The sequence below is a fragment of the Canis lupus genome, chromosome 17 (genome assembly GCF_003254725.2).
Source record: "Canis lupus dingo isolate Sandy chromosome 17, ASM325472v2, whole genome shotgun sequence".
In the NCBI taxonomy this organism is placed as follows: domain Eukaryota; kingdom Metazoa; phylum Chordata; class Mammalia; order Carnivora; family Canidae; genus Canis; species Canis lupus.
This window is the reverse complement of record NC_064259.1, coordinates 37,004,669-37,023,164: the sequence shown is the minus strand read 5'-3', so window position 1 is coordinate 37,023,164 and position 18,496 is coordinate 37,004,669. Positions and strand designations below refer to the sequence as shown.

The 18,496-nt window shown below is 51.4% G+C and overlaps 1 protein-coding gene across 1 annotated transcript; it reads right to left on the bottom strand.

Annotated features, from left to right (window-relative positions):
• Window positions 1–8: 8 nt before the first annotated feature.
• Window positions 9–17,301, bottom strand: NT5DC4 (5'-nucleotidase domain containing 4). Its single transcript, XM_049095350.1, is given in 12 exon segments — window positions 9–296; window positions 1,807–1,896; window positions 4,520–4,580; window positions 5,178–5,252; window positions 5,572–5,771; window positions 5,774–5,903; window positions 6,895–7,181; window positions 7,544–7,710; window positions 7,887–8,223; window positions 16,018–16,185; window positions 16,628–16,712; window positions 17,282–17,301. Coding segments are annotated over 11 exon segments (1,617 nt in total). The 3' UTR covers window positions 9–296; window positions 1,807–1,809.
• Between the last annotated feature and the right edge of the window lie 1,195 nt (window positions 17,302–18,496).

Below are 18,496 nucleotides of genomic sequence, written 5' to 3'. Positions count from 1 at the left end.
GTCATAAGTTTGACTTTGTATATGTTCCTTTTTTTTAAAGATTTTATTTATTCATTCATTCATGAGAGACACAGAGAAAGGGGCAGGGGGCAGAGACACAGGCAGAGGGAGAAGCAGGCTCCACGCAGGGAGCCGGACGTGGGACTCGATCCCAGGTCCCCAGGATCACACCCCGGGCTGCAGGCTGCGCTAAACCGCTGAGCCACCTGGGCTGCCCTTTGTATATGTTCTAATGCCATGTATGCATCAAGCTCAAAGATGGTTGGGCTGTCTCATTTCCTGTCTTTCACAGTGACCTGGAGAGAAAGAACAGTTAATGAAGTCATGTAAAGCCAATTGAATATTATTGTTAATACTAGTAACAGAATCAAAGTACCCAAAAATGCTATTTTTAAAAAGAAATGTGTACAAATAAAACTGGATGTGAATGATGATGCAACTCAGGGGACCTAGGTAAAATAATTCTACTTGTTATGCCCATTTTCAAATGGTTCAAAGGCCACAGGGGATGTCTTCTAGGATGAGGACTCCCTTCTCCCTAAAAGACAAATTTTGGGGCTCCAATCTGTTACATTTAGATTTCAATATGACCTCTTTTTCTCTCTTCCATACTTTTCCATTGATCTGAAAAATATCTCAAGTAGAAGACTACTATTATGCCAGCCCATGTCCAGGATTCACTCAGCCTCAACGCAGCCCTCTTGGTCCTCATCTCTCTTTGCCCTCAGCCTTCTAAGAAACAAAGAAAGCTCGTCATGGGATCTGCCCTCCTGAGCTCACACAATGGCTCCCAATCCAGGGTAGAGAATGTGTCAAAATGCCCTAGTCTGGTTTGGGATGGAGATGAGGGGTAGAGAAATCAAACCACACACATATCCCCCAGAGAACTCGCAGTTCTGATGGGATTGTGTCCAGCCCTCTGGTGGGTCAAGATGGAAAAATAGTTGCAGACCACTGATAAAAGACTGCTAATGTACTTAAATTGTGAGCTCCTCCTAGGCATGAGTAAAGTAGCTTATGATTCGCTTTCTAAATTACTAGGCAAGCAGGAGGCACTTGGTAAACACTGATAGAAAAAATTCACACTGAGCCTAGAACTGCCCAGCCACAGGAAGCCCATGAAATGGCCATGTTAAAACTCAAGCCCCAGGAAGCCTCATGCCAGGCTCAGGGATGCAAAACCAGGCTAGGAGCCAAGCCACTCACAGGGGTACCAGGAGCACAAAGTGACAAAGGAGCTGAAGAAGAGGCCCTTCTCATTGTGTTTATAAAGGCTGTCTGGAGAGGAATCCTGGCTCAGAAGAGCACATGTTCTTTTCCAGAGTTGGGAATAGATTTGTCAGATGAATCAGCCAAAAGTGGTCTGGAGAGATGGGAGGCACCAGCTAACCTCTGCTGAACAAGACCTGTGAATCTGGGCTTCAAGCCAGTGCTTCCTGGCCCTAGGGGACCCAATGCCCCATTTTAAAAACAAACATTTTCATTTCTTCTTTCCTCTCCTGAATTGAGGTTCATAGATAATATAATTATTGTCTCTATAACTTTAAAAATCTATGTACTACTATAACAGGAGAAATAAAAAGAAAAGCAATTTATGATAAAATAATATCTATTTCTACATAAGTACTCAGGAATGATTACACTGAAGACAACAAAGATCCCACAAATCTCCAGAATGCCTCCTCAGTTTAATACCATTCCACTGGGAACCCCTAGCCTAGCCCATGGTAGTCCCAGGTAGCTGAGCTCCCACACACACAGCCAAGGGGCTCCTCCCAGCTCCTGTGGAAATGAGCAACCTGCCACCTTCTAGCAACTCGTTCTCTGGCTGTAGAAGAGGTAGGCGAGGGGATCCAGGTTAGCTCGTTCTTGCTCCACAGCTGATCCATGGGGCATCTGTAGAGACAAATGCAGGTGGAGATGGAGCAGCTCCCTCAGTGGCAAGGCTTTCTGGAAGCCCTCAGTTATGCATAGACAACAACCCATTCCACTCTGCCCACAGCTGCCAGCTTCCTGTCCAACGATGCTGCGCAAGAGGAAGCTCAGGAGGGTCAGCTGGAGAAGGCAGGTTCTGGCAGATGGACATCACTTTCTCAAAAATCCCAGGCCAGCATGGCTAAGTAAAGGTCAGATTTCTTTACATGCTTCACTCTGGTACTCAGGTTGCTTTTTCTTCACCTGTCTGGTCACTACTTTCATAATGACACCTTCATACTTTCATAACACCGATAACTAGGCTTCGGATCCCCAGGAATGCTCCAGCCCCGCTCATCTAAAAACCTGGAGATGAGATGAGGCTTCACCCAGAGGGCTCACTCCCCTCTGCCAGCGTGCAGCAGTGCAGTGCAGGGGACAGAGCATGTCCTCAGTTCTTCAAAAGCACTGGGTTTAAATCCTGGCTCTGCAGTCTCCCAGCAGCGTGACACAGCAAGTTACTTAGGATCTCTGCACTTCCATTTCGCCAATGGTACAATGAGGATTTTAAAAAACTACTGGTGGGTTATACTGAGCATTAAGCAAAATTACTTAAAAAAAAAAAAAAGGCAAAGGCCCCCAAGCCCAATGCAGGAAACCCAGGAGACACTCAGAAAATGGTTTTCCCCTCTTGAACATCTGGAAGGCAGCTGAGAGTGGCAAGCAAAGCAGGAAACAAGGAGCCCCGGAGAATACTTGCAAGTCCAGATCTTTGACACAAGACCACATGTCCTACGATGAAAATACTGACATTTCGTTGGGAGAACTGGCACGAGTGCTCAGGGAAGTGCTGCACTGGTGGGTCTCTCAGCTCCTGCTAACCCAGTGGCATCATCGCCACCCCCACTCCCTGCTCTTGACTCAGGAGTGTGTGCAGGTGTTCCAGAGGAAAACCAGCAGAGGTGTTTACTGTATCATCTACTGCTTCGTCCATTTCTTCTGAAGTCACTGTTAATTGAGGGTCGAGGGACTGCAGCCTTCCACCTAGCAGCTGGCACCCTTTCTACTAAGGAAATACCGAGGTAATGTGGTCTCAGCTTAAAGCAGGTGTGAAGGCTGGGCAGGAAGCAAACCTCCCCAGCAGAGCCATCCCATCTCCATAACTGTAACTCCTCCCCTGCATTTTTTTATATCACCACAGTTCCCTGCCAGGCTTTGACCCACTTGTGTCTGGAGGTGGGAGATTGGGTCTATAGTGACCTTGAAAGCTCTTGGCGGGGCTGGGGACCAGCTGGGGCAGAGGATCGGGGATGCCAAGGATGGTCTAGGACCCACCAGCTCTGGGCCTGCCTGAAACAGCGAGCTGAGCGGCTAGCGCAGAGGCTGAGGCAGGTGGCAGCGTGGAGGTCTGCACAGCGCGGCAGCTGCTTGGAGAAGAGCGTCTGGCGGAAGCTGCAGCGGAACAGGCTGCCCTTCGTGCTGTAGCACAGGGCCCGCTCCTCCGTGACACGCTGGGAGAGGAGCGATCCCACCCACCTGGACCTGCATCACCCAGAGCCGACCCTACCCTGCTGGGGCTGGGCCCCCTCTGCCCTCCCTGAGTCTGTCGCCCCAGGACATTGGAGCCTCTCTCCCCGTAGGGAAGAAGCTAAGTTCTCTAAACCCAGAGGCGGCGCGTGGTGCTTTGGGAGGTGGGCAGCTCTCCACTTTGCGCCGGGCCCCCCTCCCTGCTTTCCTCATGGTTACCTGCCTGGACCTGGAGAATGACCACCCAGACTAAACGCTCAGCTTAAGGTAGTTTCTGATGCCCCGACAGAGGGCTCTGCAGAGGCCCGCGCACTGGACCCCATGCCTGCCCCCTTGCAGGCCCCCACCTCATCACTAGACCTTGCTTTTAGCATCTAGAGAACTGGCCTGGACATTTCCTCCCAGACTGATCAAAAGCATGCTATCGCCCCCCTCTGAGCCTCCGTTTCCTCATCTGGAAAATAAAGAGAACTGCCCCTGCCGAGCCCACTTCTCAGGGCTATGGAAGGATCCAGTAGCGTGCAAGGGGCCCTATACCCCGCCAAAGGCTCCGCAGAGATCTTCCATTATTGGGCCCAGCGGGCTCTGGGTAAGCCAAATGGCCTCAATCCCGTCCACCGGGCCTGTGGGACTCCCCCAGCTTCGGTGGCTGCTCAGGAGCGCCACAGGGCGTCTCCCCTCCTCCTTTCCCCAGGACCCGTCAGCTCCCTGGCCCTAAACCCCACCCTCCGGGGCGGCGCCTCCAGCTGCCCCAGGCACGGATCACAGCTGGCCCGTGGGTCACAGCAGGCCCCAAGCGGGCAGGCTGCCGCGTCTCGAGGAGGGTTCCCGGAGACTGCGAGATGCGCCACCCCCCGACCCCCCTCGCCCCCGCTCCTTCCCCGCAACCCCGGGCTAAACTCAGCCCTTCCGCGCCGGACCTCTGCTGTCATTTGGAACGTGGGCCGGCAGAGGGCGCCGGCAGACAAGGACAGGTGGCGCTGGGCGGAGGCTGCGGGACGGGACCGGCGGATGGGGGCACACACCCCACTCCCCCAGCCCCGCCGGGGTCTCCTCCTCACTCAGCACTCACTCTTACCTGCATCTCCCTCTTGATGGAGCTCATGACTTGCAACCTATAGCTGCTCCCATCCGTGTGCCTAGTGCAAAAATGGCCACATGACCCAGGAGAAGAGGAACCTGGCCTCCAAGCTCCAGACACAACCTCCCTAGACCACAGGGGGGTCAGAGGGCATTCACGGGCACCCAGTGAGGCCCCTGAGCTGGGTGCGCATACACGTGGGTGAGAAGATAGGCAGTCTGAGTCCATGATGAGTGGGTAAGGAGGAAGGGCCTAGAGGTCACACACAGTGTGGCCCAAGGGGGGCACAGGGATCCCAAAATCCAGTTTACTAGGGAAGCCCAGCCTGGAACAGAACTAGATTTCCTGACTACCCTGACCAGGACCCTCCATCCCCCCTCTGCAGGCAGGGATCGACCCTACCCTGGGCCCTTCAGGGCTCTCGAGGTACAGCTTTACCAGGTGCATGTCCAACCTCTTCAGCTCCTCCCTCCACTCTGAGAAGTTGACCGGGGACAGCAGGGGGGTGGGGGGAGTGACAGTCCTGCCTACCTTTGTCTGCTCCAGGCCCAGGTCCACCATGTGGTGAGGGTAGAGAGGTCACCAGGGGTCTACACACCTCTCCCCCCACCACCACCCCAAACTGTGTGCATAACATCCTTCACCCCCTCCTTACATCAAGTGAAGCTCCACCCAGAGCAAAGCAGAGACAGCAAAGGTCCTGTGGGACAGGTAAGGAAGCCCGTCAGGGAGTCAGGTGACCCACCCGAAATCACATGCCAATGACTCAAACCCATCTCTTAGAACAAACCAGAATTGTTAAGGCTCATAGTCACTCCCGCCCCTGAGGATACTTTAAGTCATTCCCAGGTCGGGGAGTGTACCTTCCACTCTCTAAGAGTCCTCAGATGAGTGGGGAGGGCAGAGTCAGGTGAGGAAGGAAGCCTCAGACTACAGAAACACCACAGTACTCAGGAGTGAGGAGAGAGAAGTTGAGTCGGCTTTGCCCTTTCTGGCTGTGTGACTTTGGGCAAGCGGCTTAGCCTCTCTGGATCTGTTTCCTCGTTTACAAAGTAGACCACAGAGTGGACCATATTATTATAGTCACTACCAACCCCCAAAAGGAAACAGAGCAAGATGATGAAGGGGCAGGCCTCTGCACTAGTGGCCAGCGCCCCCCTACCTGGCCCTGACCCCTCCACAGCTCACCCTTCCCTTGGACCCAGACGCCCAGCTCCCGGGACAGCTCAGGAACCCCCATGCAAGTCCACAGCCCTGCTGCTTCTTAGACTTGAGGCTGTCCTTGAAGATGTGGTCCCCGATGTACAGAATATCCTTCCCATGCACCCCGAGCAGCTCGCGCACCTCGTCCGAGGAGCCTGCCCTGCCAACGGGACACAGGCTTGCTCATGGCCCCTCTCCCGGCGGACAGGTTGGGGACACGGGCTCCCAGTCAAGGTAGGGCGCCTGCGGAGGCAGGGGGGCCAGGAGGGAGCTGGTGCGTCCAGAGTCAACCGCACGGTGCTGGTGGGGCCCCGGGCAGGGGCCCAAGTCCTGCTGGGGCAGGGGGCACCCAGGTCAGAGAGAGCCGGCGGCAGCGAGCGGCAGGGAGCGGCAGGGATAACCATGGGGTGCGGGAGGAACGACGCGACAGCGGGCCCCGAAGGGGAACCCTGGTTCCCGGGCTCCAGGGACAGACAGAGCAGCAGGGAGGCAGCTGCCAAGGGCAGGTCAAGCCTGAGGGGCAGCCTCCCTCCCCACAACGAGGCCACAGGGCCCTCAGCCCCCCACTAGGGCCACTACCCTGTTGCTCTGTCTGGGCCCCGTGCCCTCGGCAGAGAGGCGCGCTCAGTGTGTCTACCACAGTCTGGTCCCAGGAGGACGTCCGGGGCCCGGCTGAGGCCCGACCGTGACACAGCCCGCGGCTCCTGCGGTCACTGCCCACCCCCCACCTTGCTTGGCAGGGGCACCGGCCCAGGTTCAGCCGCTCTGCGCCGGGGGAAGCTTGCCAGCCCCGAGGTCACAGCCCATCCACGTGCGCCGCAGCACCCCTGGATCTGGCTCCCCAGCCTCCCTGACCATGCCCTCGCCGGCTTGAGGAAGTGCTCAAAAGGAGTTCGTGGGAGCAGGTGTAGGATACTGTGCGGGCTCTCCTGGCAGCCTCCAGAGCCCCTTGCAGCGCTCATGCCCGGTCAGCGACCCAGGGACACAGGATAGGAGTGCCATTGGTGACTTAGAGCCCCGCTCACCCGTTAGCCTGCCAGTGACTCCTGGTCACACACGGTGCCACAGGGTGTGTCACACACTCCCCTCTCTTGGGTCTGCCACAGCCTGATCTCACCCCCTTGCATCTCCTCCAACGTCCGACTGCCTTTTTGTGGCCTCCCCCCCACCCCCCAAAAGGTCCTCCCTTAGCCTGGCTGAGGTCACTGGCCTCCCACCCCCTGCTCTCTCTGACCACTTCCAGGGAGGCCCATGTGTGGGAGACGCCCCCTCCCACACTTGGTTCTTCCTCAAGGGGAGAGCCAGACAGGAGAGAGGCATCACTCTGGTCCTGGAAGGAAGAGGCTTCAGAAGGAGTGAAGAGGTTCCCATGCCGATAGCTAGTGTCACAGCTGGGGCAGGCCGAGAGGACAGGGGAGGCTGATGAGGCGGCTGAGGTGACCACCAAACCTGGACCCTATACCAGAGTCAGCCCTCGAACCACACTGGGTTTATGTCCCAGCTATGCTGGAAGGAGTGTCACCTGTGCTGAGGGTCATCCTTTGGGGGGCATGGGGGTGGGGCCTGCAGTGAAAGCCTTCCCACTGAGCTCTTAGAGCCCCTCAGCAGGGGTCTTTGCTCCTTGACAGGGACCCCAGTTCAGAGCCTGGGCCCTGGGCAGTGGCAGTGTCCAGTCGGTCACTCAGGGCTGGACAGGGCACAGGACACCCTGGGTATAGCGGGAGCAGCCAGAGAAGTCCACCATGCAGACCTACAGGTAGGTTTCTGGGGTGGAGAGGCCAGTCAGTCCCTGGCCCAGGGATCCAGGCAGCACCCCACCCAAGCCAGAGCTGGGTGCCCCGAGGACACCCCTATCCTGCCCTCACCAGGCAGGTTGAAGAGCCTGTTGAGGATGTGGAACCTCTACAGGCCATCCCTCTGAATGAACTTGCTGGGGTGGAAGCTCCAGATCTCTGCCCTGGGGTGGGGGGAGTGGGCTGGGTGCACTCAATGGCCCCTCCCTAGTGGCCCATTCAAGCCCTGCCATTCCATCCCACCTCCACCCACCCCTGCTCTCCCTCTTTTATCCAGCGGGCATTGTTACGCCTCTGCTGTGAGCCCCAGTCTCTCCTCCCACCTCCTTCTTTCCTCCAGCATCTTTGCTCTCCACCCCTTGTCCCTTATTCTGAAAGGCAGGTGAGGCCATGGGTGCCCACCTTCAGCAGGTTCCTATCAAGCACATCAAACACCAGCCCCCCAGGGAGAGAGTGCAGAGGCCTTGGATGGGGGTGCCAGGGCTGGCAACTGGCCACTGCCTCCCTCCCCAGCAAGCTCATACACCTAGTGGGGGAGGAGGTGTCGCAGGTGTAACGCAGGATCTCACGTGGGTACCCCACGCACACTGGGCACTCCAGCAGTAACTCAAAGGCCAGTGCCTCATAGGCTGGAGATTTATAAGCTGTGGGAATCGAAGTGGCCGATAAGCAGAATCTCAGAATCAGAAAAAAAGTGGTATCAAGTGAATATCAAGAGCAGAGCAATTGAGACATTGAGTGTAGAGCTGCAAAGAGTCCTGAGGGCCCTCAGTGCTGATTTTACAACAAATCACTATGACTGCCATTTACAGCTTCAACCTGGATCATCTGAAAAGACATATGGATGTAGCATGTCCTCTTTTTAAAAGGAAGACAAGGGCAGCCCCGGTGGCTCAGCGGTTTAGCGCCACCTTCAGCCCAGGGTGTGATCCTGGAGACCCAGGATTGAGTCCCACATTAGGCTCCCAGCATGGAGCCTGCTTCTCCCTCTGCCTGTGTCTCTGCCTCTGTGTGTGTGTGTGTGTGTGTGTGTGTGTGTGTGTGTGTCTCATGAATAAATAAATAAAATCTTTTAAAAAAAATAGAATGATGAAGTAAGAATCTGGAGATTCAGGAGCTATAGTCCCTCACTGGATGGATGGATGGATGGATGGACGGACAGATGGACAGTTGGATAGACGGATGGATGGATGTTTATATAAATAAGTGGGTGAGGGGGTGGATGGATGGATGGATGGACAATTAGATGAGTAGATAAATGGACAGATGGACCATAAATGGCAGGCTTTATTGAGAGTATCAGAGGAATATCAAGCTTCAGAAAGCAGGATTTCCAGTCTGTTTCACCCATAATCCTGTGATTTTTGCTCATGTTGAGTCAACCTTTTAAAAATCACTCTTTCCAGAGCACCTGGGTGGCTCAGTTGGTTGGGCATCCAACTCTTGATTTTGGCTCAGGTCTCAATCTCAGGGTCATGAGATCGGGCCCCATGTCAGGCCCTGAGTCAAGCTCCACACTGGGCTGGAGTCTGCCCTCTCCCTCTGCCTCTCCCCCCTCATGCTCTCTCTCTCTCTCAATAAATAAATAAAATCTTTAAAAAAATAAAAATTACCCTTCCTATGGTACTTTGCATGGTTCCCATCTAGTCAGAAACAAAGGAGCACAGGGGGGTCTTGGTTATAGGAAATCACTGGGAAGTTCCTAGCCCTAGCCCTTCCACTGGGAGTCAACACACAACACTTGCTTTTCCTATAGGCAAACATGGGGTTCCATGTTCATGAAAGCTTCCCTTTCACCTGAGGACAGGGAGGTCAGCCAATGACGTTCGTACACTCTGTCACTTCAGCTCTTTCTTGGGCCACTTCTCCAAATGCACTCCCAGCCACCTCCTGGAGGGGACTGAATGACGTGAGGCTTATGCCTGGTCGTGCTTGTAGCTGGCAACTACTGCCCATCACTTCTCTGTGGGGCCTGTTGTGACCTGCGCTGGCACAGCTAGGAGCCAGCTTCTCCTCGTGTTTGTGTCTGCTGAGGTGGCCAGTCTCTGCTCCCATCCCAGGACATGGAGAGCTCCTTAACCACCTACAGGTCCAGCTAGAGAAGGACCTTTGGCTGTCACAGGGCCCTCTTGACCTTGACTCCTGTGCCACTGTCACACATGTGAGGCTTGCTTCATTTCAGAACCCTTCAGGAAAAGATTTGTCATAGTAACAGTAAAAGAATCCTTGCATTGCGCTTACCACGAGGCAGGCCTCAGACCAACCCTATGAGACAGGCCTCGTGCTATTCCAAATTTACAAACGACTGAACAGAGGCACTGAGGAGTTTAGCATCTTGCCCAGATGTACAAAACTAATACACAGCAGAGCAAGGACTGCACCCAGAGGCCAGGCTCTGTGCTCTGGTCCCCACAAATGTGCTTAGGACAGTGTACCAGTCAGCACTTCTCAAACTGTGAGGTGCATAGGAATTACCTGGGGTCTGGTTAAGTGCAGCTACTGATTTAGCAGGTTTGAGGTGGGGCCTGAGAGTTTACATCTCTAACAAGTGCCCAAATCATCACTGGCATGATGCCAGCCGCATTCACCACATTTGGGTGACAAGGGTGTAGCGTTAGCGGCATGTGCAAATCACCTGGGGAGCTAGATCACCTGTTGATGAGTGAGCATCAGCCAGGCAAGTGCAGGTGGGGGGGCATTCGAGCCCAGGAGGACTGAGTGCTGAGTACTGAGTGACAGCCTGGCAGGTGGGCAGACCTTCTCCCTCTCCGAGATTCGCATGTAACTGGTCCAGAGTGGGACCTAAGTATTGGGCATTTTTTACTCCTTAGGTGAGTATAACGTACAACAGTTCAGGACTTCACTTTAAAAAGACATTTAACAAATCAAGCCAACACCAGATACAGTGGGTGCACATGGAGGCTGAAGCTGCCCTATCCTTGGGCCTTGGGAATCTCATCCCTCGTGGAAACACCTAGCATTTTTTGAAAACTATGTCTTCAGTTCATTTTCTCATTTGATTCTCACCTCACCCCTGTACTGTGGATATTATTACTATTATTACCATCTTCTTCTCTTTCTAGAGGAGGAAATGGAGGCTGAGCCAAGTTGAGGGCTTGCTTCCTCTTCATTCTCTGAGCATTTGCTTTTTCCTTCACTAACCCTCCTCTTAAAGACCTGATGCCACCACAAACAATACCACCACCCACTCTCTGGGGAAGGTTCTGGGGCAAACATCCCTGCTGATTTCCATGTAGTCTGCCCTGAGTCTCAGCCACAGCCCCATCCCAGTTGGCAGGGTGGCGGGGGAGGGGTGGTCCTTAGTCCCTCTTCCACTTGGCCCAGTAGACAGATGGAGGGCAGGGGTAAGAATAGATATCCCTGTTGCAGGCACCTAGGTAGCTCAGATGGTTGAGCAACTGACTCTTGATTTCAACTCAGGTCATGGTCTCAGAGTCGTGGAATCGGGCCCTGAGGCTGGTTCTGCGCTCAGCAAGGAGTCTGCTTTCTCTCTCTCGCTCTCTCTCAAATAAATACATCTTTAAAAAGAAAAAAAAAAAAAAAAACAAGACTAGAAATCCTTACAGTTGCACTGGTCCAGGAGCTCTGCTCAAGGTATAAAGGAGTGGAGGGCAGAAGGGGAGGGGTCAGCAGCCAGATGTTTTTGTTGAGCTTGAAATCCTCTGCAAGCCTGGCCACTATCTCCTGTTGAATCAGGCAGGACGTGGAGAGAGCATGGGACCTGGGCCTGTCCTCCAGGCCACATTCCGAGAATGACCACGCCCTCCACATACACCATTTGTTGTCAGCAGTCACTATCCCCTCCCCAGGCTTCAGGCAGATCCAGTCCCAAGAATTCCCATTTCGTTTGAATCCTCCAGTTCTGAGAATCCATCCTTTACAAAACCACCTAGGAAAGAAAAAAGCTAAATGTAAGATGATTCATGAAAAAGAATAGACCACCTCAGTGTCCAACGAAAGAGCACATCTGTATCTTTAAACAGTTGAACAAACTTTACTAATTGTGGTTAAGAAGCTGAACTCAAAAACTGCTAAAGACAGAATGCCACGCAAGAAAAAAAGCAGAACACAAAATTGCTTTTGCACTGGCGTGCCAACCATTTACAAAATGCAGACACAAAAGGACTGGAGACAATAACTCAAAATAAACAACAGCTTAATGTGCGTATGAGTCACGCAGGGGTGGTCAAAATGTAAGGTTATATTTAATTTCCTGTCTTTAGTATCTCAATATTCTGATACATGGCTTGAAAATGAAAAAAAAAAAAAAAAGAGCTACATGAAGTGACATAGAAACTCGAGAAATACTTATGCCAAATGAAAATAGCAGAATACAAAATGCTATATAATTGATATTTTTGTTTTAAATAAGACTTTTTATTTCCCCTGAAGAATGGGCCCCCTGATCATACCAATATCTAGCACCCATGTCCTGAGCACAGGATGCTGCCCATGAGGTCCAGAGGCAGCCAGCCAGAGCGACCGGGGAACTCCTCTGTTAGGGGTGAGGGCAGTCCCCAGAAGAAAGTGATGCCAGCCAGATTTTACAAAGAACTCCCAGCAGGACAACTACAAGTATGAAAGTAAGAAGGTGTGCAACGAGCCCACAACTCTTTCTGGGAGACCCAAAGAGGTAAGGTAGGGAAGCAAAACCAGATCAGGAAAAGTCCTATGTTCTACTAAAGAACTTGACCTCACGGAGCTTAGGGGGCTCAGTTGATTAAGCATCTGCCTTCCACTCAGATCATGGTCTCAGGGTCCTGGGATTGGGCAGCCTGGGTGGCTCAGCGGTTTAGTGCCGCCTTCAGCCCAGGGCGTGATCCTGGAGACCCGGGATCGAGTCCCACCTCAGGCTCCCTGCATGGAGCCTGCTTCTCCCTCTGCCTGTGTCTGCCTCTCTCTGTGTGTGTCTTTCATGAATGAATAATAAAATCTTAAAAAAAAAAAAAAATCAGGGTCCTGGGATCAAGTCCCGCATTGGGTTCCCTGTTCAAGGGGGGGAACCTGCTACTCCCTCCCCCCTCTGCTTGTGCTCTCTATTTCTGTCTCGCTGTCTCTTAAATTTTTAAAAATCAAAAGAAAGAAAAGAACGGACAAACTTGACCTTGACCCTAAAGGAGCTGCCTCTGGGGGCGCCTCGGTGGCTCAGATGGTTAAGCATCTGCCTTAGGTTCAGGTCATGATCTCTGCATCCTGGGAGCCCTGTGGTCCTAGGATCGGCCCCAAGGCTTTGGCATGTGGCTGTCTCCTCAATGAAGAGTCTGCTTCTCTCTCTGCCTCTGCCTCTCCCCCTGCTTGTACTCTCTCTGTCTCTCTCTCAATCTCTCAAATGAATAAATTTTTTTAAAACTTTTTAAAGCTGCCTCTGGCGTCAGTGCCAAGGACTGGCCAGCTAGGAAAAGGGACAGCTACTGAGAGGTCACTGCAGTAGCCCTGGCAGTGGTGTGGTGTGCCTGAATTAAAGGGAACAGAGAGAGGAGGGGTAAGCAGAGAGTCACTGGGGTAGTCAGGACCTGGGAATGATGAACTGGAGGTGATTCTAAGGAAGGAAAAAGCTAAGACACTGAAAAGCCACAGGTATAGGGGCCACCAACTCAGAGATGACAGCAGGAAATAAAAGGGTTTGTTGGCAGGGCATGAGGTGGGGAGACGGCTCTGGGTCTGCAAACCCCTACCTGAAGTCCAAGGGGCCAGATATGTTTCAATATTTTCTGAGTTTAAGAAGGTAATACATGATTTACTGTATATATGCACAATCACACCCTTGATGGGTCTGGGACAAGAGCCCATAACCAAACACATTGACATTCCTGCAGCCAACGTATGAATATTCATTCACACGAAGTGGGTATATAACTCCAATAAACAAGTTCATGTCAGGGCCCGTTCAAGGCTTGCCACCAAATGAGTTTGGAAAATCCTTTCAGTTTGGGGATCTAGGGATTGAGGAGGAAGGAAGTTGCATTGGTATCTATGGTAGCTAATGACCCAAGAGGGCCCTTCAGCAGAGATGAGAGCTGAGGACAGAGCCCCAGGAACAACCACCTGGGGATGGACACAGGAGAGGAGACAGCAAAGGAGGCTGAAAGGGAGCAGCCAGATTTGCAGGAGAGAAGTAGAAAAGGCTTTCCCCGAAACCTTGTGGGGAAAGAGCCATAAGCAGGGACAGGGCCACAGAAAGGCCAAGTCAGAGAACCCCCAAATGTCACCTACAAATGACAAAGGTAGGTCAGAGGAGACCTGAACCAATGGAGCGTCAGAGTCAAGATGACGACAGCTGAGTGGGGCAGAGGGTAGGGAAGCAGGAGTAGCATGAAAGAGGCTCCCCTTGCAGGGGTGTTGACCACAAAAGAAATGAGACTGGGCACAGTAACCAGACTGATAAACCAAAAAATGTGGTGCAGCTGCCAGATTGGGGTGTCAATAAGCAACAAAGAGGAAGAGAAAAGAAAGCAGCTTATGGAGATAATGTGTGTCCACCAAAGAATGGGTAAATAAATGGAGATACGTCCATCCAATGGAATTAGCAGTGAAGAATAACTACACTGTCCACAACACCATGGGCAGATCGTACAGACATACGATGCATAAGAATTCATGTACTTTATTGTATGTACCTTATTCCTCAATAAAAAAAAAATTCAGGATGATGGAATTTAAGGTTTCAGATGTGGAGCAGTCTGGGAGAAGACAAGGCCAAGTGCTGCCTTGCCGGGTGGAGCTGAAGCAGGTCCAAGGGAGCCTGATGGGGTCTGGGAGGCGAGGGAGGTCTGTGCTCCACTGACAGAGAAATCATTCAGCAGTTGAGGTAGATGATTGTAAGGACAGCTCCGAAAGCTCTTCTTGGAGGAGCAACTCCTGGGCAACTCCGGCTCCGCTCCGCTGAGGCTGCCAGTCCCGCTGTCCCCTCCCAGTCCCCCAGTGCATCGCAGCTCCCCCTGGGCCCGCCCTGCCCAGGACTGTGGACCCAGCGCCCACCACCACTCACTCACATCCTCCCCCCACACCCGCAAACCTGGATAAAGAGGTTAGGGAATCCATAGAGGGGAGTGGCCCTTGCCAGCGCCTTTACAATCAGGCTGGTCGCAGACTCCTTTTTCCCTTGGATGGGGTTCCCAAACCAGGAGAGGGGCTCTCTTGCAAATGAGATTTCTGAGAATACTCCCTCCCACATGGGCCCACCTGCCAGCCACTCCAGGGCCCACAGGGTATGACACGGTTTACGGAGGAGGCCCCAGGGAGCAAGACAGAAGAGGTGCCTGGCATAGCAGCTATTGTCATCCCAGATTACTGTCAACCCAAAATGGTCAGAATGTTGACTTCATGAGTCTTACTTTTCTCTTCCATAAAATTGGGAGGTCTTGTTACTTTTCTTTTTTTCTTTTAGGATTTTATTTATTTTTTCATGAGAGACACACACAGAGAGGCAGAGACACCAGGCAGAGGAAGAAGCAGGCTCCCTGCTGGGAACCCATGCGGGACTGGATCCCAGGGCCCCGGGATCAGAACCTGAGCCAAAGGCAGAGCTCAACCACTGAGCAACCCGGGGGTCCCTAAATTACTTTTTTGAAGGAGACGTGTTAGAGGGACGGGAGGGTGGCTGCTCTGGAAGGGCAGGGTGACAGTTCACAGATTTCTCAAATCCAGACTAAGCAGCCATAGCAGCGGCCCAGGAGGCTCAGCGCTCCAGCCTGAGATCCGTCTCAGGGGTTCTGGGCGGCGCAAGCTGAGCTCGGTGCAAGGATTCTAGGGCAGCAAGAGACTGACCTAATTAAACACCTGGCCTTATTCTTAGACAAGGAGCCCCAGTTAGGGCCCCTGGACAGCCACCACGCAAAGGCACAGCCCTAGAGGTGACTGGAATAATTCTTATTTTAAATAGCAGTTACTTCTGATTATAAAAGTAGTACATACTCATCATAGAACATCTGGAAAATACGGAAAGCACAGAAAAGAGAACGCGAGCCAGAGATAACCACTAGTTTTGCTTCTTTCCTCACAGTCTTTGTCTATTCATACTTACATGTTTGACACTTGGCAGAAGTGCTTATTCACATGATGTAAGTGAAAAAATATACAAAGTTATAGAGAGCATGATCCTGTATTTGTTATATAAATTAGGATTGTCATATGGCTATAGTTCTGTATCCCATTTATCCACTCAGTATTAAAATGCAAACATCTCCCCCGTTCATTAAACATCCAGCTACTTGATTCTTATGGCTGCATAGTATCCATCATATAGAATAAAATATAAACTATGACCTTGTGATGGGGCATTTAGGTTGTTTCCAATTTGTCAAATAACTCTGTTATGAACCTCCCTGCATATCCCCGGTTATTTTCTTGACCTAGATTTCTAGAAGTAAAAATTATTTTAGGACTCTCATTATACGTTGCCAAATGGCTTTTCAAACATTCCAAGCAACTGGTCCTGCCACTAGCAAAGTATGGGATTTCGTAGTGCCCATGGCATACCTTGATTCCTATAATAACCAGGGCTTCTTTATCAGTTGGTGGTAAATCCAGATCCAACCCAGAGGCCACGTAGGCAGGTAAAGCAGTTCCCCAGACCCATCTAGGACTCTGTGACTGATCACAGCCCTTGCAATTTGCTCGGCATAAGCCAGTTTTCACAAGGTGAGGCTGCAGTAACAAAAGATCCAGAGTTTTAGGAGCTCATGACAAGCAAGGTTTATTTCTCACCCATATTACTCATAAGATGTGGATCAGCTGTGGCTTTTGACCAAATGTCCCCTGGTTCTGGGACCCAGGCTGACAGAACAATCTCTGTCTCCATTCTCATGTCCAAGGACAAAGACACAGCAGGAGCCCATGCTGGCTCTGAAAGCTCTGACTCGGACATGGCAGGTGTCACCTCGGCTCACTTCCATCAGCCCAGGGAGGTAATGTGGCCAAGGCTGATGCCAGTGAGGGGACATGTCCACTCCTCCCACGGGGATGCACTCACTGAAGGTCATATTCAGGGGTACAGAAGCTCTATGGAGTGGACAGGAAATACCTGGAAACAAAATTATAATTGACCACAGCCACGCCCTCAGAAACAATGCTTGGTATTTGTCATCACCTCCAGTACTGAATCTGACATCGGAATGTCCAGCAGCCAGAATGCCTCCTCATACAGAAACCCCGATGCCCTAGAAGGCTTCCCACTGGCCAATGAAGAGGGTCACTTAGGTTTGCCCTTTATACGAATACAAGAAAAAATACATATGTTTGTGTGAGTGATTACGTGTATATATTTATAGGTAGCTCCATTAAAAATAGTAAAGATATATTGTTAAATTTTTAAAAGGCAAAAGAAGGGGTGCCCAGCTGGCTCAGTCAGAAGAGCATATCGCTCTTGATCTCAGGGTCGTGAGCTAGACCCCCACGTGGGGTGTAGAGATTACTTAAATAAATAAATGTCTAAAGAAAAGCCTTATGTATAACAGGCTACCATTTATTTTTAAAAGAGAATACATATACATAATGTATGTAATTTATGCTTATATATGCATAAAATATCTCCAAAAAATCAATAAGAAGCTGGTAACAGTGGTTATTTTAGGAAAGCAAACGTGGGGACTGATGGTGGAGGGGAGAGGCTTGCTTTGCATGCTATATTCGGTTTTCTACAGTTTGGATTGTTTTCTTTTCTTTTTTTTTTTTTTTTGGATTGTTTTCCTTGTGTTTATATCACCTTTCATTGTCCTTTCCCAACCCTTTCTCACACACTCACTGTTGCTCCTCTTCCTCCATCGCTCCCATATTAGGGTGTCCTGACTCCCACTCCTAGAGCCTCAGAAAGCAGAATTTCCAGAAAACACCCAAAACCCTAAGAAAAACAAATAGCAAGAGTTATAAAAAAAAAAAAAAAAAAAAAACATTCATGCTCCAACAGGCCAGGCCACCTCACATCATGCTCGTGACTGACCGCCAGAGAAACCCCTTCCAGTAAGGTAAGATCAAAAGATAGAGCTGAACTTCTCTTGCATGAGTCAGGAGTCTTGCTCCCGAGAGGAAGGTAGACAGACGGTGAGAAAAGGAGACAGAGAGAAAGCCACAACATTTGCTGCGGAAACCAGTGGCGCCCCCGAAGACAGGGCACTTTAAAGGTGGGGCTGCCTGCTATGCCATCGGCTGCCAAGACCCCTCCTCTGTCCTCCTCACATCCCCGCATGTGCTCCAGATCTTCAGCACCGCCTCCCATGCCCCACATGCTTGGTGTGAGCAGGTCCCTTTGTAGAAATATAAAGGGCTGACATTTACCATCTGGATGAGTGGAACAGAGACAGCACCCATGGGGGCGGGAGCTGAAGTCAGAGATAACATGAGAACATAATCTTCAGGGTGTTGGTGAGGACACTGGGGAGTGCTTTGGATTTCTAGAGGGCATGAGATATGGAGTTCAGATCAAGCCTATGTCTAGATAAGCCTGGAGCCCACAGCCATCACTGGGTTATACAAGCAAAGCTGCTGAATACAGAATGTCCTGCATAAGCAGGTGTGGTGAGGGTGGTCTACACCAGCAGCACCTGCTGCTGGGATTGTCAGGGGAGGCTCACATTCTCTGAGGCTTCTTCCACACCCTGGCAAAACCCGAAAGGCCCTGAGGAAGTGCGGGATTCACAGCACATTTGCATAGGACACCGTGTCACTGAGACCCTGATCTGGGACACTTTGATTGCCTGCACAAGCTCCTGGGCTCCCTGTAGTGTCCCACAGAACCAGCGACTGCAAAGGTGTTACTAGGGTTCCATGAAGCAAAGGTGTTGTAATTAAATAAGTTTGGGAACCAGTTTGAACGAACAGGGATTTATAATTGCAGGACCTGGAGGACAGTTTGCTAAAGAGATAAGTCAGAGAAAGACAAATAGCATAGGATTTCACTTATATATGGAACCTAAAACGTATAGTTATTTTAAAAAGAGGGGTGCTTGGGTGGCTCAGTTGG